We start from the raw sequence: 23,411 nt of genomic DNA on the forward strand, positions 1-23,411 counted from the left end.
TTTTTTTTTTTTTTTTTTTTTTTTTTTTTTTTTTTTTTTTTTTTTTTTTTTTTTTTTTTTTTTTTTTTTTTTTTTTTTTTTTTTTTTTTTTTTTTTATAGGGAGGTTTCTCTCTTTTCTCGCGACGGCGTTCAATATTGATGAGGCGCGGGAGTAACGCGACGAAAACGGGGCCGGCCCGATAAATCACTCAACTTGAACGCACCGTCACAGAATTATTACGCGATAATCAGCTTTCGCCGGAAGTATCGGGGAATCAAACGGCGTGCCGCGCGATTTTCGCCGGAAATCACGTCGAGATTCGTGTGCTACGCGAATTTCTCCCCTCCCTCCGCCAGAAAATTTCACTGCCATTAGCGGAAATTGAATCACTATCGGTACGTCATTCCGTAATCGCGCAAATTAATAGTTGCTTTGCGATCTACTTGATGCTCGAACATCAGTTAAATAATTCGATTTCTTCTTCTCTCTCTCTCTCTCTCTCTCTCTATCTCTTTTTTTTCTGACAAACCAAAGTTCCGCAATCGGACAAATAATTTAATTCACTCATCATAATTGGTAAAATATTGAAGACCACGAATATTCGATTTACATCGGAATGTTAATCGGCCGGATTGCGGCGCAACGTCGGATAATTAGACCGATCTCGTCGACGGCAATTTTCCGGCATTCTATTCCGCGCATTCGCGAGCGAGTCGGACGTCTGAGGACAGAAACGAAAGCCGCGAAAATCCGAGCTGTACACCCGCGCGCGAGGAATGCTCTCCAACGAACAATATAAATTACTCCGAGGGAGGCAGACTCTTGGAGAAAAGTCGACGTCGCGAACCGTTAGTCGCGCGCGATGCTGCCATACACTGAAAGAGAATTCACACACACTGGAAGAGAATAATCGAATTCTCCTGGCGATATATAATCAGTGCTCCGCGCTTTTTTTGTCGAAATTAATATTTCCCCCCATCACAAAACCACACTTCGACGAGGCCTCAAAGCACGGCTCGGAAAGCTCGGCTTGCACTGACACCTTGTCTCTCTTCAGGTGAAAAATCGCCTCAAAGCGCGCTCATTCCTAACAGCCGCCCGGTAATTAATTCCATTTTCTCGATTGCAGCGTTCCCAGGGATCTTCACGCGTGACTCTCTTTCAATCCCTTCCCCGCTTTTTTGCCCCTTTTGCCCCCTTTTCTTTCTCTTTCTGGTCGGCGAAAAACGCGCACAGCGAAAATCGTGGAAATCCAATCGAAACCGGCGCGCTATTTTTCCCGATTAATCGGCAATAACGTTTTGTATTCCAATTAAGTCTCCCAGTCGCGCGCCGAACCCGTCATTAATCGTTTCCGAACAATTACACGCGAATCGCTCGTAAACGTCCATCTGTCATAAATGTTCGAGAGAGAATGAGAGAATGAGAGAGAGGAATATATATATATATATATATATATATATATATATATATATATAGAGAGAGAGAGAGAGAGAGAGAGAGAGAGAAAGAGACTTCGGTCAATCGAATTAATTGTACACGTCAATGCGACTTCGATTGCGCGAATTCCTCCGCGTGTCCTTTGCATTTTCACGCGTGACTCTCATAACGGCTGCATGCAATCCACCTTATTAATTACGAATGGCGTGTCTCTCACGACGATGCGTTTCTTTTTGCTTCCCGATCGGCCGTGTCGTGATCGACCTCAAGTTGGATCGATGAATCGAACGTGCGGGTTCATCCCGCCGGTGGTCATTTTGCGGCGGATCTTCCCCTGGAAAAATGACTTTGAACGACTCTTTCTCTCTCTTTCTCTCTCTCCCTCCCCCTTTCTTTCTCTCTCTCTCTCTCCCTTTCTCTCTGCGTCTCGCGAGATGACGGCGGTCGCGATGAGTCCTTATGCGCTCGCACGCGGCGTCAAACTGAGGGTTGCAAGCCCGCCACCCTACGTGAGAACCAATGTGAATGCAGAGCGCATGATCTACCCCTCCTCTCTCTTGCCAATGCTCCGAGCGACCGACCTCGACACGTCGGTTTTCCGCTTCCAACACTTAGTCTAGATCTCAATCTTAATCTTTTGCTACAACTGTCTCTCTCTTCGTGCCGTTTTTATGCTTCCAAGCGGGACGTATGAATAAAGCGGAGTAAATGCTTCTGCCTTCCTTCATCGTCGCGAAACGGAAATATATATGCATATATAGAAAGCACATCTCTCTCTCTCCTCTCTCTCTCTCTCTCTTTCTCTCTCTCTGCTTAACTTACTGTTCTCTCGCTTGCGACAGTAAAAGATTGTGGCGGCCGTTGCGGAAGCATGAATAGAAATAGAATGTTTTTACGCGCGGTTATCGAGCGCGGGCAAATTTTTACTCGTCCTTTATTGCGGCTTTATTTACGTTCGATTAGCATAACTTTTTTATTCACGTTACATTGCGGTGCTTTTGCCTTTCACGACACGAAGGTATAAATGCGTTGTTGTAGAATGCAAACAATATTATCTGCGAAAACCACCGGCTCGATATAATAGAAAATCCGCAGCTCCGCCTGGAATTCACGGAACACAGCAGTCTCTTATTCGTTCCCTGTTTTTTCTCCCTCTTAATTTTACAACGTTCCCGTGATTTCGTATGCAACGGATGCCGGCACAATTTCCTGACGGTGATTTGGCGGTCGGTGGCGTCTTCGAGCGGCGCGATGACGTTCTCTAAATATTGCACGGTGATGTTTCTTAACAGGTCAGCTGGTTATTCTGATCCGCGCTTTGAATATTTATGTATTGTCATTTCTACTTTCCGCACTGCGAGTATTTACGTCATCTTTATTCATATACGAGCCATTTCATCCTCTCCCCCTCCCCCACCCCGAATTTCCCATTTCATTTCAAATCGTAAATATTTGTGGACACAGCAGTAATTTGTACGCAAGACAAACAAAGAGGCCTGTTCGAATGGCTAATATTTGATTGTAATTCCCGTTTAGGCTTGTTTGAAAAAGCTCGACCTCAATGAACCCCCATCGCGAATTTTCGCTAATTCAATTTGCCGCGCAATCGTGCTTCGATAAAGGCGTTGAACTGGTATAATTGCGGCACTTAAGGTAAACCAATTATATGAAATAACGCGCCGCGATAAGTATCGCGCGTTCTCAACGAAATTTACCGTGAAGTCTATAGAATTGTGAGAGCGTGGGCGCCTGCGTTATTCCGAGCAGAAGTTCTCGCCGAGCCGGCTACGGGGGGAGGCTTTAGTAAGATTTATTATAGCATCGAGAGAGATGTGCTTTTCTTTTAGCCAGCATACACCGAACTATACACCGACCGTAGTAGTTGTATACGGTATAAATTCCGGAATGCGCGCGGCAAGTGGGTGCGTAATGTTTTCCCTGGCGGAAGAAGACGTTCAATATCAATCTTTCAGAGTATCAATATTTCCTTGGATATATCAATCTCCTCATGAAAGGAGATTATCACTTGAGATCATCGCATGCCACGATTCTCCAAATGTCAATATTTAGCTTCTCTCAATAACTTGCCACAAAATTGGAATTCTATTGACGCGTTGGTCACGACGAATGGAAAGTTATATTGTTTGTTTACAAACCTGTAATGTCTATTTTGCTCGAAACCTTCCACTCCCTAATAACTTATATGCCCGGGAAAAAAGATTGTATAAAATTATATATAAGAAAATTATATGTGGATCATACATAAATTATATATAATTATATGTGTGTGTGATTTTTTATAATATGTGCATGAATTTGGTCTCTATATGGTGACGTATATAATCATGTGTGATAACACACATATGATTATAATCTTAAGTGTGTGCTGTCTTCATTTTTTATAGGAATATAGTGAATTTTGTCAAAAATATAGCAAGTGTTTTAATACAGTACAAATTTCAGTTCTTAAGATGTAAATAGCACCTATGAAATGAAAGGATAGAATAAATTGCAGAATGTCGATCTGTTCCTCGGCTACAAATCCTTACAAAAAAATATTATAAACTATTGATTGGGAAACTACTGATTGATGAAAATACTACTGTTTCAACTATTGAAAAATTATATCAAAACTGTTTGTAAAATTAATGAATAAGTTTTTTAATAATGCTATAATAATTACGCAATATTTTTTCAATACTTTTCAATAGTTTTTCAATAATATTTCAAGTTTTCCTATACTATTCTCAATAGTTTTTTCATTAATATTTTTCCGTAAGGAAAGTCCTATGGTAGTTTTTACTGTAAAATTCTCTCCGTTTAGATAGCGATATATATGATTACATATATTCATACCGAGGAAAATACTGCTATACAAGTACAATTAAAGTAAGTTTTTATGTTTCCCACTTAAAGTAAATTTTTTATGTTTCCCAATTAAAGTAAATTTTTATATGGCCCACTTGATATTAACGTTTAATGAAATAGAACTATTTTTTATTTTATTTAACAGTATTTTTTTTTGCGTGGACATGTATAAACATGTATAAATATATCCACACCAAAAAAATGGTGTTAAATGAAGAAAGAAATAGTTCTATTTCATTAAACGTCAATATCAAGTGGGCTACTGGAAAAAATCATAGGACTTTGTAACCGAGGAGCAGATTGACATTCTGCAATTCATTCTATCCTTTCATTTCATAGATGCTATTTACATCTTAAGAACTAAATAAAACACTTGCTATATTTTTGACAAAATTCACTATGTTCCTATAAAAAATCAAGACAGTACACACTTTCAAAGGACGTCTTGTAGACGTCCTGAGGACCTCCTTAAGACGTCGCTTGGAAGATCTGTGCTGTCTGTGAAGTAATATAAACTTATAGAAAGATATACCTTACTGACAGTCTATTCCTGGACTATTGAAAGCACGGTAAAATTTCAAAGAATTTGAAATATAATTTCAAAGAATATGAAATAAAAACTATAATATTCTCTCTGTATAAAGGAAAAATTTGTATATAATTATATTTTCCCGAGTGTGGCTTCGTATGAGCTGCTAAACTACTAACGTTACAACGTCGCGACTCAGCAAAAAATATTTCGTTGGAAATAACAATGTTTTTTCTCACTAACTCCCACATACATTTGAAGCATAAAATATTCTGATTTTATGGACGCTAAAAAGGTTATCCGTACTGTGCACACGATATATAAAATTACAAAATATTGAGTGCGAATTATAAAAGAGATTGACTTCTATAGTTTTTCTTTCTTCTAAAAGTGTCGTATATTTCACAAAAGAATATTAATTCCTGTGTGAAAGAATATTATATACGTGTGTGTAAATATACTTTTTCTCATATATGCGTCGCTATCAAGCATCTTCAGCTGTATTTTATATGTTACCTTCAAGCAAGTTCTCGCTCGAGACACATGCTTGGATGTGAAACACGCTTCGAGTGAAATAAAAATAAAATTGGGCTTAATTGCACTCGACCTAATCGTGTGGATCGAACACGCTATAGGGCGAAACGAATGTAGCGTGTGGTTTGAACGAGTGGGAAGAAAAAGGACGAGAGTGTAGAAAAGTATAGAAAGTACGACGCGCGAGTAGACCCGAGGTCCCTCCTTTTTATTTGCACTGTGTCGCGCTTTCCGTACTCGAAATGAAATACATACACGTACATACTTGAAATTTGGCGGAAGAGGCAGAATGAGAGAAACGTACGCGAGTACGTGAAGTGCAGCTAAAAAGAACAGACCTCTCGTATACAAGCGACAATGAATAATCACTCACCATATGTTGCAGAGATATCTGGTCATCTTGTCGTCCGCCTCTCTCGTCGCCAATTTCCCTCCGAACCGCATCGCCTTTTTCCGGTTCGCAAAACACACGGGAAGAGGTGGGAATATGGAACTTTTTCAAGACGGAAAACGAAATGTTAAATATAATAATTGCATCAGTAATTGTTAGCAAGCATATCTCTTATAATATATTTATAATTATCAGGAAAAAAGTAAACCGTTTAAAGAATACAAAATTTGTTGTTACTAATATTACAACAACTCTTTTTGTTGAATCCCTTTGAATCATAAATCGAAAAATCATAAATAATATTTAAAAAAGATAATTAAAATCATAAAAGATATAAATTAAAAGATATAAATTAAAAAACTTTCCATAAAAATTCAAAAAATTAAGCTTGATAATTGAAATTATGTAGAAATCTTTTAGACTTCACGAACAGAAATCACAAATAAAAGCATCGCTTTTATATCCACTGCATATAAAGATAACGTAAAAAAAAAATATATATATATATATATATATATATATATATATAAGTATATTTATAAATATAAAATATAAAATAAAATATATAATATAAAAAAATTATATATATAATGAAAAAATATAATATATAAATATTACAAAATACTATACATGAATATAACGAAATATAAATGTGATAATAAATTTATTATTAAATAAATAATTTTAAATAATTAATTTATTAATAAATGTAATAATAAAAAAAAATGTAATAATAATAAATTAACACATTTTATTCCGTATTACCATTCACCGCTATTTTCCAAGCAACTTAATAAATCTCAAAATAGATATATTCCCAAGTAACTAACTCTGTGATTTTGAAGTTTGATCTTATTAACATACGGCGTGTTCCGTTTCACATCATTTATTGTTTAACATCAATGAGCAACAAAGATAGAATGACGCTCGCGAGCGTTGCGAGCGTATAACGGAACGCGCCCATAATCGACACACAGTAGCTAATATGTTAAATTTATTGATTAAGACGGGGGAAACATGTTTGAATCTTACCTTGTGAACATTTTCACTGTAAGAAAACGAAGCAGCTTTCCCTGAAACAACGCGCGCGCGTGACGTCAAACCGCTTTGATGGTCGATAAAGATCTTAATGTTTATTTTAGTTACCGACAGATCACAGCGATATTGTTTGAGGAATCAGCCACCTTCTCTGCCTGAAAAACACGGCCGACTGTAATCGCACGTATTTCGCACATCGCGCGTTAATCGTGACAACTAATACGCACGGCGGATTCGTCTTCCACGGATAATGCTTACCGAAAACACCAAGTCGAACTTTTCACTCCAATTTCGTGTTTAAAGATGTTCGATATGCAAGGCACTTTCGAGCTTCCACCCGTCCGGCGTCCATATTGGCAAGAAAGAGATCTGAATTTGCATCGATATTTGAACTCAAGAATCGAATCAATCAAATGCAAATCGACGCATCAGGCTTCGATACATCCCCCTCCCCCTCTTTCTCGCCAAATATGAACGATCTAAGAAGAAGCAAAGATGAATTCAACCAGATTTAATAAGAATCGATGGGAATTATTTCGGTATAAAGTTCCATATCGAAGTAAGGCTGTTTTAACCTCCAAGATCAAGGAACGATTTCATCTTTTCTCAATCGTTTACCGTTCTCTCTCTCTCTCCCTACATTGAAAAAAAAAATATCTAAAAAATCACAAATATTTATTCAGTGGATACTAATAATATATATTTACTTGAATATAAAATATTTTTCGAATAAAAAATATTCATTATCTCAAAACATTATTTAAATGTTTAATTTTACTTAAATTTATTAATCTTATTTAAATCTTATTAAAATTTATTCTATTTAAATAAAAGAATTTACATTCAAGCAAATATGTTATTAATACCCACAGAATAAATGTTTTTCTCTTAGGTATTTTCTCTCTTAGTGTAGAGAACGGATAAATGTGAAGGTCTCTGTTGCGATTTTGTTATTAGAATAACCGGTATCTAAGTGTGTCTAAAAATTGCGAGACAGAGATTTATTGCGACATAGAAATGGAATCATGGAAAAGAGTAAGATGAAACAGATATGAAAATAAAAAAGGTTCTGTTTACACTAGTAAAGTACACTAAGAAAAAATACATACAAATTTATTTGTGGTATATAAAGTTTATTTCTATGAAATAAAATGTATTTTTCTAAAATTTATTTCTGTAAAGTAAATTTTTATCACACAAATAAATTTTTAAATATTTTTTTCTCAGTGTAGGTTAAAATAGATCGAGATCAGTGCAGAGAGAAACTCGTCCGCCGGTTCTTTTGAGTCGCGAGAACGTTTGTATTGAATTTACGGGTTAAATTTCTACTCACTTACTTTAATTTACCTACTTTTGCATCGGCGGTATATTCCGCGCTGCTAGTACGTAATCAGCACGGATAATTGCGAATATCGAGATACACGGTTAATCGTAACTGCACGCGCAAATTAACGCTATTATACGATCGCCGAACGCGCGGAAATAACTCGCAGACAATATCTCGCGACAAAAGGAAAAAAGTCCGCGCAAAACACGGATCCACTTCGCGCGAATGTACAATATAAACATGGCGTCCTTTATCACGTTACAGCAGCAGTCGACTATATTTGTTTACCCACCGCAACCGCCGAATGTTATCGGACGCACTACTACTCGTTCGCACACGTCGCGTGACAAATGTGTAGCAGCAATATATCGATAATATTTTATAAAATCTAATGCAAGAATCAAAATCGCATAAACAATTCATTCGGTTTTTCCAATATCTTCAAACGAGAAGCGCGACGATTGCGGTTGCATGATTGCATTTTCTCTCCTTCCTCTTAATAACGCCGATTTTTTATTTTTATTTTCAATGCATACGACTATGTGATAAAGCTTTCACGTTATTACATAATTATATCGAATATTATTGCAAAAACGCGCGCGCGCACACTCAGGCTTACATCATTTTAACATTATTAACACGTAATTATTTCATCACATTTAGTTACTTTAGAAAATTACTAGTATCGTGGTAAATAATTTATACTATTCATATTTCGTTACACCTATATACATGTAGATATATATTTCGGGACAAATAAAAATTTATAATTTTAAGATATTTACACATGAGAAACATCGTACATGCAAGGATATAAATTTTTGTTCATACAGGGCTGCCCAGTGTATATTATCGCATTTTCTTTCTGGTATAGATTTGCGAATAATTTAATGTCATAATATGCAATTTTGCATGTAATTTAATATCAATTATAATTTTATATGGAACAGATACATTATCTCTGCAACAATCTGTTCATTTTCGAAATCAAACGCATCTAAATCTTGAAATTTATGTTAAAATAGTATCCAGCAGAACCTGTCGATTCCTATTCCCTCTAATATTCATCTATATATTCTTGTTAACAAAGCCATGAATTAATTTGGAATCTATAACCAAGAAAAAATGTGACAATTAGTGGATATCGTAGGATGTATATCCTCCTCGAGATATTGGTGGAGGGACTTAAACTTGAATGTGGAAGACTGAGATAACTTGTGCCCGGTGTATCTTTGGACTGAAATCAATCTCAGACACTTTATTTTCGTTCCCTTAATGGACCTTTATATCACAAACGTACAGAAAATTTAGACATTGAGACACGCTTGACAACAAATGCGTTTCGCTCTGCGTTCATTCTCGGAGGTCCGTATGCGGAGTCGTCCCTGCGGGAAGTCAGCCCGCACATGCATCCCACAGGAATAATATACTCGTGAGCATTATACAGAGTTTCTCCGAGAACTCTTCCATAAGGAATCTTCAGACACGTTCTCGCTCATGCATTGCATTGCAAAGCTTGAGCAAGTCCCAAGGGACAGTGGGAAGAGTATTGCGTTGCTGCGCTTTCTACTTGTTACACTTGCGTCTTTTCCTGTCACGACCTTCTGTTCACGACTCTGCATACGACCTTCCGAATCAAGATCGACTCTAGGCCCCGATATAAAGCGATACAAAACGAGTGGCATAATATTCCAATATCGAGTGTTTCATAAGTCCGGTATCAAATATTCCAATATCGAGTATACCAGTATTGAATATTCTTTTTTGTTTCGCTTTTAAGTGAATTTTTAAAAAATAAGAATTAATTATACATATATAGCGTTGTTCTTTTCTTTCGGAAAAAATCCTAGAATCGATCCTAGTCAAAGTTAATATCACTCTTCTCTACCTTTTTTCGCGACGAATAAATCTCATTCTACGGAATATAAAGTTATAATTAGGTAACGTAGCTTGTTTCGTAACTTTTGTGACAAGTTCCAAGAACGTCACTGTCGACAAATGTAACCACGCTCTCGAAACTTGTGGCAAATTTTATAAAACACCCTGTATTCTTAGGATCACGATATTGCAGTAACATAATATTTCCGAATATTTAAATTCTTACACCTTCTTATACCTTTAGATACCAGTATCATCTCTCCACACTTACAATCTTGCAATGCCACTTGTGCATAACAGCAACATCAAAAATCTCGTTTCCACCTCTGACCATAAATACAAAGAGTGGCACTTCAAAAATTTCATAAACAAATGTATAAAAAGATCGATATCTCCTTTTGTCTATCTCGTAAACTTGCATTTTGCGCGGTTGATCTGGTACAGTTTACGTCTGCTGTCCATCGACTAATCTCACGAAAGTCATTTCACTAGTGGACGGACGCCGGCGGCGTCACTTGTTCTTCATGATCATCGTTCGCCTGGTCACTCGGCCGCAGAACATTCCAATGATAAAAATAATCCCAATCATGGTACAACCGACAATCATGAAGTAACGTCGCGCGGGGGAACGATTCACCGACGTATAAAGCTCCTCGATAGTGTTTGGTGCAATCAACTGCAAAAAAGATAAACAAGACACAGTTATCGTCGGATTATCAAAGTAGAAAAGATATACATCAAGAATAAAAAAATATCCCTTACAGACCTTGGCAGCATTCTTAAACATTTCCATCCTTGTGGTCAGCATTTTATAACAATCGGGTTGCAAAGATTTGTTGCTGTCTTCCAACGCATTTTGTAGACACATTATGTCTGTGTATGTGTAATACAATAATAAAGAAATAATTACTATTATACTCTTCTCATATACCATATACGTGTAGTAAATTTAACCATGTAAGCGTAATAAATTCAATATGCAACACACCTTATTCATCACTTTAGAAAAATATTTTTATATTTAAAATTCTATACCCTTATAGAAATATCATACTAAGAATCATTGATAATTACTTATTTTCAGTATTAAAAATACTGGATAATAAGTAATTATCAATGATTCTTAGTATGATATTTCTATAAGGGTAGGAAATATTACGTACGCCTTCCAGCGCCTTGAGGAACGGCACTGCAGTATTTGCTGACGTCCACAGCGCAAGCCTTCTGCAGCAAAGGATCCACGTTGATATCCGCCCTCGTTTGTTCTATAAGATCAGCGACTTCCAAGCGACATTCCTCTTTCATGTCTCGATTTCCGGCATTAAATTTCCTCTTAAGACATTCCTCGACGGCACCGGGCTCATTTTCTTCCGATCGACATATGGTTTCGATCTGACAAAGGCAAATTTCACGAGTTTGCACTTAGTCGAACAATATGTCCTGGCTCATGCATTCTCTATTGTAATCCCATCATATTTTACCTCATGCGCACACATCGTTGCTAATAATGGATTTAAATGATAGTTTAGCGCAGCCTCTCTGAGAATATTAGCCATTTGATGCTCACATTTTGTAGTCAATTTAGATTCACGGAATCTGATCTTCAAGCATCTTATGACTTTCCCTTCAAGCTCCTTGTCAGAAGGTTCGTGTATCAATACCTAAGATATCATTTACACATTAATTATCAAAATTAAATCAGAAATGTAATTGTTGTTGATATAAATTTAATCTCAGCTTGTAATTAAATTTCTACAAATGTTGAATTACCTCTTTGCAATGCTTATCGATATCATAGAAACACGCGTTCTGTAATGCATTGTTGAACCTGTAGTCAGTATTCTGCTCAATCATCCTTCGAATTACAATGTTCTTGCACTTGTCGTCAAAAGTGAGCTCATCCTTGTATCGCTTAAGGCAATCCAGAGTTTGCGATTTGCTCACATCGTGACAGTACTGCCTGATCATGACTCGGCAAGTGTTCAGTAAGGGAAAGTCACTGGAGCTATCCTGAAACTCTTGCTTCCTTACCTTGAACAGCTGTTTGTGGCACACGTCTGATAGCTTAGATTTGTGAGACGCTAAGCACTCTAGTACCTGAAAACAACCTAGTTCTCAACGTGGTTCAACGTTACTAATATTTGTTTAAATAGCCACTCAAAAATTCTTATATATACTGATCATTTTTTTATTTATCTTATTAATAATACATATAGTAATCGTAATTTTTTTATTAATTGCAAAATTTTTCAAATCAAAATTATATATATGTAATATACGAATACAAAGAGTAAAAGATAGCCACTTCATATCAGATAATACTGTCGCTACCTGTGAATTGCCTGGTTCCACGTTGAAGCAATATTGTTTAATATCCGTTGTACAGGCTGTTTGCAGAACAGGATCAAAATGAATGTTCTCCCGCTGCTGATAAAGTTGCGCCCGCAGTTGCTGCCTGCAATCCTTCAGTACACGATGTTGGGACTCCTTCATTATGTCCTCTTGCACGATCAAACTTAAGCATTCTATTACATCGGCTTTCGTCTTCGATCTAAATTGACAAAGAAATGCGAAAATTATCCTCGAATTTAAGGACATTGAAAATCTTAGGATTGAAAATCTTAGGAAAAAATCTTCTTAAATTTAATATATTTCCAGCTTAATTACCTGGGACACCATCTCTTAACATAAGGTCTACACGCTTCCTTGAACTTGTATGTAAAATGATAATTTTTCAAGGATATTAGTTGGAAATGTTCTACAGCTGCTTTACATTTGTAATCAGAGCGTGCGTCTAGCTCATTTTTGTGTTCAATAAGACATTCCATCATGTCTCCCTCATCTTTTCCATATTTCAGTACCTCCTAAAATAGATTAATGTCATAGAAAAAAAGTTGACAGAGTAAATTTAATAATACTTCGCACCAAATATACCTCGCAATGACGTTCCATAATGTGTTGGCAGGCTGAAGAGATGATCGGATTCAGTTCAACACGTTCCGCTTGTTCTTCTGTGAAATTTCCAACTGCAAGCTTGCATTTTTTGTTCAAGCTGTAATTAATACAGGTTAAATCATAAACTTATATTTTAATATTTCTGTGAGGGAGACTAAGAGAAAAAGAGAGAGAAAGAAAGAGAGAGAGAAAAGACAGGGAAGATATATAATCAAAAAAAGTTTAATGGCATAAAAAATAGTTTGTAATCACGTTTTTTATATATAAGCAAAAAAGTGGACACTTAAAAAAATATTCTTCTATCAAATATTCTGTTATCGAATTTAATGGAAAGATCACATAATCAAATTCTTGTATTCATATTTCTTAAACAATTGAAGAATTATCATTTAGAATTAGATAGGTTCAAATTTCTTTTTGTGTATAATATTCATTATTTAAGATGACAAATACTTGTCTAAATTATCCTGCAGACAAAGAATCTCTTCCCCTTTTGCAGTTTTATCATAACAGAACGACGCCAGCTCACTGAAACACACTTCTTCTATTTCAGGTTGTAAGTCAACATTCACAGCACGTTGTCTCATAACTCTTCTAATCTCTTCCAAGCAATCCGTTCTCAACTAAATACAATATAGAGGAAACAGAAATCAGGGACAAGAGTATTATTCACAGAAATAATAATAACAAATTATTAATATAACACAGACATATAACACAGACATTATTGTAGTTTATAAAGTTTAATTATTAAACTAATTTAATTAAGAATTTTTGTCATTACTACTTATTAATCTTACCGTCATATTTTTCTGATATGCATGCCGATACAAGCATGGCAGAACAAGAGGTCCTGTTTCGGGATCCATTTGTTTGCCGTCGTTTGTCCACGCATTTCTCGCATGACACAAACGTACAGCATCGAATTTGCACGCTTTATACAATTGTGGATCAAGTTTGAAGTCCCTAGCGATAAAATACTGTATTTGCACCAAGGCTATCTCGCAAGCTTCGGTCATCCTCTCCGTTCCTAATTGTTCCATTAAGCAAGATATTACTCTGGCATCTCCACCGTGCACCTAAATTAAATATGCAACTAATTAAGTTAACGTAAGGAATTTATCGATCTTTTATTCAGGGTTGTTCTAAATTGCAATATCGCAATTTGCCATTTTCGTGTTTATTAAAAATTATCGTAAAATATGTTTAATAAAAAAACCAAGTTTAAAATTTCCTGTAAATTAGAATTCGCTTATACTTATATATGGACTCTAACACACGTATGAGAAGATCCGCATTCATACATAAAATTTACTCACGCCTGTGCAAGCTACATTAACCACAGGTTGACATTGTTCCCTTAGAACCGGATCAATTCTCCAATCTTCGCCGACATCGGCCTCCATAATTAATTCCTCCAACTAAAATTAATGTAACAGTAATATTTCATAAGAAGACGGTGAAAATATGCAAACATATTTTGTAAATGTCTTATTGTATATGTATATGTATTGTATTGTATATGTATTGTATTGTATATGTATTGTATTGTATATGTATTCTCAGAAATATTTTTTTTTTTTTTTTTTCGTAAATGAGCATGTTAATCTTTAGAAACTCAGAATCCTCCCTAAGCTCTTCTGATCAAAGAAATCAGTTCTTTACCGCTCTTTGGCACTTTATCGTAACCCTGGACTTCTTTTTCCTCGTTCTTGTATGCTCCATTAGACAATGTATCGTAGCGCCGCCGACCTCGAGGCTGTTGCAGAAGATTGTGATGTCATTGGCGCAGCCGTCTACGATCTCCGGCGATAATCTATAGTCTTCCATCAGGAGCTTCCTATGATCGAACATTTCCGCCTGACAATTTCCGTCTATCTTGCTGCCGTTCTTCACGGCCGACTCCAAACAGAGCAAAATCTGCGCCAACTTGATCTCTTTGTCTTCAGACACGGATCGTCTGCAGTGATAATTTCTGATGTCCTCCTTGCAGGCTTTGACTAGACCCTTGCTAATCTTGTAATCGGAAGCAATGAGCTTCTCTCTTCTCGTCAACTGTTCTTGGCACTGTCCAGACATTGATCTATCAGTAGAAATATATATTTTTTTTAATATGAAGACAGAATTTCTAGATTCCTGTGTTACATCAAAACTCAGATACTATTAAATATCTTAATATCTAATATTCAGAATTTTAGATTGTGTTAAACTACTAAAATTAAAAAATTAAAATTTAAAAAAATTAATATTAAAAATTAAAATTATCAATTATTATACTATTTCATTTCTAGAATTTCTAGATTTTCTTGTGTTAAAAATTAAAACTCAGATACATTAAAACTCAGATACTACTAAATATCTTAATATCTAATACTCAAAATACTAGTAAGTATATACAGGATACAGAATATCTAATACTCTAATATCTAATAGAGAATTTTAGTTAAACCACTAAAATTATAAAATTAAAAATTTTTTAAATTAAAATTTAAAAAAATTAAAAATTAAAATTGTTAATTATTATACTACTCCATTGTTAAACTACTAAAATTCCAGAACTTGAATTTATTTGTATTGTTCTAACATTTATTACCTGTCAGTTTTATGTTGCATTAAGCATTTGTAAACTTGACCACTGCCTGGTCGGACATTAGGACAGAATTTAATGCGATCTTGAGTACAAGCCATATATAACTGGCGATCCAATTTGATATTCTCAGCTTGAATCTCAGATACATGGAGAATATGCCTCCTACATTTCTGTTCCAATTTCTCAACGTGTTCTTGTAAACAGGCTAATATCTGACCCTGTGATATGTCTCTGTACGGCTGCAGACTGTCACACTTGAACTTCTTAATATCATTTGCGCAGTCTATCTTGAAGGGAATCAGAATTCGAAAGTCACTGAAAGCAATCCACTCCAGTCTCTGAATATATGTGATGCAATCAGGATCTCTGACCATTTCTCGTTTATCAATTAAACAGGACAGGTAAGCTCCATGAGTTCCATCAGAACTGGAACATTGTAAATCGTCCAACTGTTTACCGCATGCCTTTCTAGCCAATCTCTCTATATTTAGATTGTTTGTGATATTCTGGATATAGCTCCAAATTGCCTCTTGACACTTCTGATCAATTCCAGATATCTCAGTAGGCTATAAAGTAACACTTATTAGACTTCTATTATGAAACTTTAACTTTTCTCCTCTAATTTTATACATACCTTAAAAGTCTGAATGCATTCAAGTAGTACAAGTTCATCATTATTCCTGCCTATATCTCCACAGAGATGATTTAACTTATCACGACACTTGCCATTTGTGATCATCGGTAAACTTTCAATTTCAGGTTCTCTTCTGGTTTCTAGTATATTTCTTTGAGTCCTCTTGACTGTAACAGCGGCATTGGAAAAGAGCCAGCCAATTTTAGAAGGCTCATCGGTCTGCTGAGCAAATGCATCTCCATAATAAGCTGATATTGTACAATGCAACACCGATAAGATGAGAAATATATAGAATATTTGTTTTATATGTTCCATCCTTAGAGTGATCAAACTTTATTTCTTAGCGAAATCATTACCAATGTTCTGTAATGAATGTATAACTGCATTAAACGCGAATCACTTATAGTCAAAATAACGCCATTCGATTCGAAGCTGCTCGAATAATGTGAGAAAAGCAAATTGCAGGGAAATGTCACTTAATACAAAGAAAATTAGTAAGAAAAAGAGAGTACAACCTCGAGATCCCTCCTGCACTGCGGCCGGTTTTTTCTATTATTTCTTTGAGACTTGTTAATCATTTACTGTGTGATGTGAACGTCATAAACGCACAAGTGCATTATCACCAGAGCGATGTAAGCATACAAAATGATTGGTACAGAATGACATGTAATGTATAGTGAAGACGCACACTGTGCGTTTATTCTTACAGCGTCATCTTGTAGAACGCACGATACACTATCTACTGTAAAATATCGACATATTCATTCGATACAATTGATATCGATAATATAGAAAATCATAATTTTTTTAATTTTAAAAAGAAATCAAGATGATTGAAATATAGTCTAAAAAGATATATTAAATAAATTGTATAAATTATTAGATATCAACATGAAAAATTTATAAATGTCTAAAGTGATATACAACGCAAGATACTTATTATATTTATTTTAATAGAACCGGCAAAGAAAAAAAAGAAAAAAGAAATTTAATATAATTTAATTAATTAAATCTTGCTAAAAGGCAGCAACGGAATAATTGAAACCTCTACCGGTAACTGTGCATATCATAATAATTCATCTTGTACATTAACAAATTGGAAGAAAGCATATTTGTTAACAAAATAGCGGCAATATCAGGCGTTTCATTTATATGCGTTTTACTTATATTTATGTAAAATCTATTTATATTATTTAGGAAAAATGTATTTGAAGAAATATAAGAAAATAGTAGCGTGATCTACGTGCCAATTTATATATTTATAATATTTTGACACTTATAATATTTTGACAATCATCGTAAACATACATGTATAAAATATAATATTTATAAGTGTAGTATTAGTCGAAAGAGTTTTCAGGTATGACACATACATATCTCTTTAATAGTATAAAATTAATCGTAATTATAAATCTTTAACTAAATTAGCAAACGAATAAAATTAGTTTATTTTAGGAAAATGTTACATTGTGGAAGAGATAAAAACAATCAATAACAATAACTGTACACGCGCGCAATACACTTTATTACATTTGAGAAAAATATTCTGGATTTGTAAAAATATACAAGGGATACAAGATATTCAGTGGATTTATAATTTTTGTATCATTTTAAAAATTAACACAATTTATTATAGATATGCATACAGCAAAAATATGTACATCTCGAAATTACACAAGTTATATTTGTCAAGTGTTATTCTTTGCTATAAAAATAACATTAACGAAGACAAAATAGCTTATAACTATGTGTCAAGGTTAATACAATAGAGACTATCTAATCAGTAAGTACTATTTGAAAAATGATTTAATTTATGATCTGCCATAAATTGTACATACAATATATTTGTACATACAACATATATTTGTACGTATAATAGAATTTCTCAAATCATTCATCTTCTCATACATACACATACATAACTATTCTTAAAATAATCCTCATAATCTAAGTCTGGTATTGTTGATCTTATATAACTGTTTTACATGTAGATAAAATTAAATCTGAAACAAAAAAGCAATCTTATAAAATGCAATGTACTTTATTTATCTGCATTGTATGCATGTGTTCCTAGACTTGCCTGCACAATGACTGTGGCAAAGATGAAATTATGGGTCCATATCCTTGTGAATTATCATATAATTCAAATAATGGTGCAGCAACTAATTTGTAATTCTTCGGAACAGCAAAAAGAGCTAATAACAGTTGAATGTTTATTAGTATACTTACAACACTAACTCTATATATACACATATTATGTACACAAATTATATACATATATATATAATTAATTTCATATATAATTTATATTGACTGAAAATTTTCCAATCAAGTCTGCGGATATACCTTTTTCCTGCAATTGTACAAGGAATAATCTCTTGTGTTCTTTTGGTTTTGTAATGTGAGGTGGTACATATGGATATTGAGGCGGCTCAAAGTTTGGACGCCACCAATTGCCAATCGTATCTTCTATAACCCATTCCTGCTTCACCCCATCCTGTCGTCCGAAGGTCTAGAAATCAATCCAATTTGTTGTCTGATATTGTACTGATAAGAATTTCGGATGAACTAAAAGATAAAATACATTCTTCCTTAGTCAGTCCACTAAGAACATGGTTGCACAATGTATATTATCATATCTCGAAACATTTTTTTCGGTGGTCACATAATAGCATCAATTTTAACAATATTCGAATTAACAATCAATACGTAGTAATGCGTTCGTTTGAATTCTACATGACTGTTTGCCGAAAGCACATGTACCTTTCCTGAGAAACACTTACGGCTTCTACTACGTATCTTACCGATTCCTAACTAGACAAAACCGCACTGTTGCACACACATTGATAGTTTCAGTCAAGAATATGACAAAAGTTACCAATGTCAAGTTTATTAATTACGCCGTGGCCTAACAATTGTGGATGAAATCCGGACTAGGCCTACATGTATGTCGTGCCGATTAGATATTTCCTCCTTATAACGAGATGCTAAACCCTAGAGTTCGATATACAAACGAATCTCCGAGCTTACAAAATTTCAAGAAAGATATAATATACAATCTTCTTATATTGCTGTACATTTTCTTCGTATCATACCTCTTCCGTTTGCTTCTCTAACATATACAAAAAAAAGGAGGATAAGAACAATGTTCTTAGCTAACCAAATACAATGTAACGATAATTGATATCCTCACTATTACGAACATCGAATTGTCCGGGCATGCAGCACGCTACAAGTGTAAAATATTATAAGAATAAAAGAGCAAGCCCCTATACGGAGCTACAGGCCCGGTTACATAAGTTCTACAAACATTTGCAGGATTTGTACAATGATGTTTATAAAGACAATGTTACAGTCTAACATATCAAAGTGCCACTCCTAGCCAGCCTGTAAGGCAGCGTAAGGCGTCGTGCTAACTGTTACCTCTGTAAGGAGCCGTTTTAGGCCCTCTACCTCGTCTTCTCCTGTATTGAGTTCTCCACCAGGTCTGGAATAATAAGAGGATGCTCAATGAGACTCAATGTGTGTGTAATACACTCTGCTAAGTTGCACATAGCTCGCAATTTTTAAATAAAAACTTACAATTTGAAGAATGTCGTGCCGAGTTGGAGAAGAAGAACGTGCGGCAATCCGTGTTCGTGCACCAGTAAGACACCTTCTACGCTTCTCCGCATGCCGATCTTGTCGAATTCATCTCTCATGCGCTGAAACCTTGCTGGTACTGACGGATCTTTCTCGAAGAGTGGCTCTTTTGTTCCAAATGTATAGTTTGTCAAAGGATATCTATGATAAATGAGTCGTATGCTTCTGTTAGGCTCTTATATGTTTAACTTAATCCGTCGGAAACTAAATCCACTTTCGTCAAAAATAAAGCTTGACATAATATTACAATATTCGACTGTGTAAAAACTACTTAAGTGCTGACAATTTAGATACATGAAAGTTTACCTTCTACTAAACCAATATTAGTTTCCATATTTCAGTTTTAACAGCATAATTTTGTACTATATCACGAGCAACATAGAAAAGTAGTGTACATATTTCAATTATGAAAAGAATTATATTATTTTATTGTTAAAAAGAGCCTTTATTTTTTTATATTAGATCTATTGCTTTTATTTCCTTATTATTTAATAAAAGTATTGCAATAATAAACACGCAAATTTTATACAAACATATATAAAAATTTTACAAACAACTATGTGATTCTATATGTTCCGCAAATTCATAATTCCGAAAAGAGTAAATTTGTCAACTCTCATTATATATCTCTTGTATTTGTATATTAACATTGCAAATTATTCGTTTTATAGTGCAATTTAAACATGATTGTAAATATGGAACGAAATACAAATATACTGCAATATAATAGCATCATATCTCATATATAAATACAGAAGTTTTCATTTATCATAAAATTGCATGTTTCTCCCGAATTACAACATACGCAATTGCTTTTATATATTATTACGTGAGGTGTAATTGATTAATCGATATATCAAGATAATCGATATATCAAATTTGATATATCTGAAATATGATGATCTATTATTTCTGTGGCGACATAATCATCGGCACATGTATTAAAAAGCAAATAATACATGCGCACTTAATTATTTTCCACTTGCATATTTCAACAGACTAATAGAAAATCGCTTATATCTACGCCATTTATTACCTTTATACATATTCTCGATAAATATATTTGTATATTTCAATTATATATGCAGTAATTTTGTAATGAAGCATTGTACGTTCTGAAGAATTTTCTGATCACGGAACAATTCAATAAAATTCATCATTAATATTCGATATTTGAAAAATGTCTCAATCACAAAATTTTGTACATGTCAATCAAAATTGTACATCTGTATATCTGCAAGAATATTTTACAATGTCTAATTCAAGGTGTAAAACAATGTGCAGAAATATAGTATTACAAATGCAGATATAATTATAAACATAAAGTGGTAATAATTCATATATTCGCTTATGATATTACATAAATATCATATACAATCATGTTTGCTTTAAGAGTCTTCATAGCTCTTACATAGAGAACAGCAATGCATTAGATATGGCAAAAAGTGACATAGCGATGAATAATCTCTAGTTATGTACATGTTACTTCTAACAAGACAAAAGTGATTGATTGATTATAAACAACACGTTATTCCTTTTTAACATTGCAGTGCTCTGCACGCAGAACTCATTATTGTTCTCTTATAACAAACTAATACTCGCAATATGTATATTACATACTATCTTAAAATATTATTAAAAATATATATATGTAGATATATAATTATATGTGACTATATGCTTTTTACAAAATACATATACATATAAATATGATATATCTTACATGAGGCCTGTTCTTTTTAGTTGCACGGGGACTGCACTGGAACAAAAGTAGGTGACGCAAAGCAATATAAATTTTTACGAATAAAAAAACACAAAGGAGAACAAAAGAATACATTAATCAAAATGACAATAATTTTCATACACTGTGCCAATAGAAAATAATAAAGTAATCATACAAATTATGTGTTTCTAGATATTTCATGTTTTTTCCTGTCTTATATTTTATTCATGTGTATATATCTACATGTATAAATAAATATATATATATATATATATATATATATATTATATATATATATATTATATATATATATATATATATATACACATACATGTGTGTATATACATAAAATACTGTTGTCTATATATTATATTTGAAATTATCACCCTTACATAATTTCAGATTATAAATAAATTGTATTCACTAAATTGAATGTTTTGATGATATTCACATTATATTGGAGAAAATTATCTAATGTTATTTCTGCTAAAAATGTGCAGAAATAGTGCAGAAGACAGCTAAAAAGAACAAACCTACAAGATGGAAGAGCAAAATTGTGAGGAAAACATGTATGGGATCTCTTGAACGTTGAAAATCGCGGAATACAAACTTAGAGAGTAAGACAGCCTCGATCAATTTCAACTTACATCTGATTCATCGTGCACATTAGAACTCTTAAGATATATATATGTATTTACTGTACTTTTGCGACAATTAAATCCAAAAAGGTGACAGTATGTCGGAAATCTCCGTCCTCGCACGCACGTTACGAATCAACAATTCACTTCGTATTGTGAATGCAAAAGAAAACTATGACAATAACTACACGAATATAGACTTTACAACATTAGTTTACAACATAACGACATCATTGGAGAGGAAGTGATGCATGACGCTCGAATGTGAATCTGATATCGATACATCTCAAGTGATAGCTTTGTGCGAATAAGGCGTATGTACTAAACATTATAAGAGAATTACCCTATAAGATCGAGGATTCTAAGCAAGTGATATCGTCGCGAATTGTGCATAGCTATCACTTGCACGATACCGTCAATGATGTGCAAGTCATAATGGCTCTTCATTGATTCATAATACATTCGTTACATTACTCTCTCTCTCGCGATCTCACGAATGACAAGCTAGATGTTTTGGCGAGATACGTATACAGAGATCGGCGGATACGAATTGCTTAAAATCTCGGACCTTTGTGCTTAAAGAAAAGATGAACGGCCGCTTCATGGTTATACCATGGTAAGTTGTAACGAGAGAAAGGGCTTTAGGAACACAATTTTAATTGCCAGCGTCTTCTCGCTGCGGCCATAGTTGGTCTACAGAGAGTCAAAACACATGAACTCCAAGAGAACGTGAATTAAACCACACCTTACATTACCACTTACAGATTGACAGTTCTGTTGATGGTCACAGATTGATTCTGCACCACTTTCCCCTCGAAAGAGCTATTACTCGCCCGCCTCGGCCATCCACTGCCCTTGACTTGACTCGTTGCCATCGCCATTTCGTCCCGTATACGTTAGACCGTCTGAAACGCCACGAACGAAGAACGACGCCACGCGCGAACGATTTGCCGCCAGTCTCGAATATGCCCAAGTACTGAGTGTATGTAAATCAATACATTTGTCGCGTTACTTGCACTTTTGACACTTTTACACCTAACGCCCGTTGCACACTGGGCCGCCCTCTAGAAAGAAGAGCATTCATTGGATTCCGCTCATCGCGTCTAGTGCGAAACGGGCATTAGGTGCAGAAGTGTTAGGGCCGTGGCACACAGAAAAACTTAAGCAATAAGACGTAAGCAGTAAGCAAATTGACCAATCACAGTCGTTGATTCTTGGACCGTAAAGCTGGTGGCACATAGAA

The 23,411-nt window shown here is 34.6% G+C and overlaps 3 protein-coding genes across 9 annotated transcripts in view; all 3 read right to left on the reverse strand.

Moving 5' to 3' along the window:
- LOC116844192 overlaps window positions 1-8,632 on the reverse strand; it is a 280,321-nt gene extending 271,689 nt beyond the window's left edge. For 2 of the 5 annotated variants that reach the window (XM_032815403.1, XM_032815402.1), the window contains exons 1-5: window positions 8,119-8,632; window positions 7,040-7,260; window positions 6,890-6,936; window positions 6,776-6,816; window positions 5,726-5,845 (exon numbers count right to left, since the gene is read on the reverse strand). The gene's annotated coding sequence lies outside the window, so the exon portion shown is untranslated. Of the gene's footprint in view, window positions 1-785; window positions 3,800-5,725; window positions 5,846-6,775; window positions 6,817-6,889; window positions 6,937-7,039; window positions 7,261-8,118 lie in introns of those variants that run through there. The other 3 variants (XM_032815405.1, XM_032815406.1, XM_032815404.1) reach the window with 2 other exon arrangements.
- A 703-nt stretch (window positions 8,633-9,335) lies between these two features.
- Window positions 9,336-16,851, reverse strand: LOC116844193 (Golgi apparatus protein 1). 2 transcript variants are annotated; one of them, XM_032815407.1, is made up of 15 exons: window positions 16,681-16,851; window positions 16,166-16,528; window positions 15,535-16,097; window positions 14,607-15,024; window positions 14,261-14,362; window positions 13,742-14,020; window positions 13,395-13,564; window positions 12,921-13,038; window positions 12,654-12,850; window positions 12,318-12,537; window positions 11,757-12,083; window positions 11,468-11,647; window positions 11,150-11,378; window positions 10,753-10,859; window positions 10,498-10,662 (listed from the first exon to the last, which is right to left on the reverse strand). In XM_032815407.1, exons 2-15 carry the CDS (start codon window positions 16,478-16,480, stop codon window positions 10,498-10,500), a joined length of 3,390 nt encoding a protein of 1,129 aa, XP_032671298.1. In that variant the 5' UTR covers window positions 16,481-16,528; window positions 16,681-16,851. The 2 variants fall into 2 exon arrangements, with proteins under 2 accessions (XP_032671299.1, XP_032671298.1); XM_032815408.1 differs by lacking the exon at window positions 16,681-16,851 and having other exon boundaries at window positions 9,336-10,662; window positions 16,166-16,480.
- A 1,102-nt stretch (window positions 16,852-17,953) lies between these two features.
- LOC116844261 (cleavage and polyadenylation specificity factor subunit 5) lies at window positions 17,954-23,150 on the reverse strand. 2 transcript variants are annotated; one of them, XM_032815551.1, is made up of 7 exons: window positions 22,931-23,150; window positions 21,531-21,566; window positions 19,748-19,948; window positions 19,589-19,652; window positions 18,512-18,677; window positions 18,246-18,360; window positions 17,954-18,168 (listed from the first exon to the last, which is right to left on the reverse strand). In XM_032815551.1, exons 1-7 carry the CDS (start codon window positions 23,047-23,049, stop codon window positions 18,147-18,149), a joined length of 723 nt encoding a protein of 240 aa, XP_032671442.1. In that variant the 5' UTR covers window positions 23,050-23,150; the 3' UTR covers window positions 17,954-18,146. The 2 variants fall into 2 exon arrangements, with proteins under 2 accessions (XP_032671442.1, XP_032671444.1); XM_032815553.1 differs by lacking the exon at window positions 21,531-21,566 and having other exon boundaries at window positions 22,931-23,145.
- Between the last annotated feature and the right edge of the window lie 261 nt (window positions 23,151-23,411).

This window comes from Odontomachus brunneus, unplaced genomic scaffold (assembly GCF_010583005.1).
Source record: "Odontomachus brunneus isolate Ranch 3 - 2012 unplaced genomic scaffold, Obru_v1 Obru_scaffold_040, whole genome shotgun sequence".
Classification (NCBI taxonomy): Eukaryota; Metazoa; Arthropoda; class Insecta; order Hymenoptera; family Formicidae; genus Odontomachus; species Odontomachus brunneus.

Bases quoted from the DNA above. Each gene is read 5' to 3' on its own strand.
- LOC116844193 (XM_032815408.1), bottom strand. From the start codon at position 16,480: ATGGAACATATAAAACAAATATTCTATATATTTCTCATCTTATCGGTG. The intron at 12,538-12,653 runs GTAATTAAGCTG...TTGTCAATTTAG, and splicing joins GTTAAGAGATGGTGTCCCAG to ATCGAAGACGAAAGCCGATG. The intron at 10,860-11,149 runs GTACGTAATATT...ACACATACACAG, and splicing joins TCCTCAAGGCGCTGGAAGGC to ACATAATGTGTCTACAAAAT.
- LOC116844261 (XM_032815551.1), bottom strand. From the start codon at position 23,049: ATGGCGATGGCAACGAGTCAAGTCAAGGGCAGTGGATGGCCGAGGCGG. The intron at 19,949-21,530 runs GTAAGATATATC...CATTTATCATAG, and splicing joins CTAAAAAGAACAGGCCTCAT to ATATCCTTTGACAAACTATA. The intron at 18,361-18,511 runs GTATATCCGCAG...AACTGTTATTAG, and splicing joins TGTACAATTGCAGGAAAAAG to CTCTTTTTGCTGTTCCGAAG.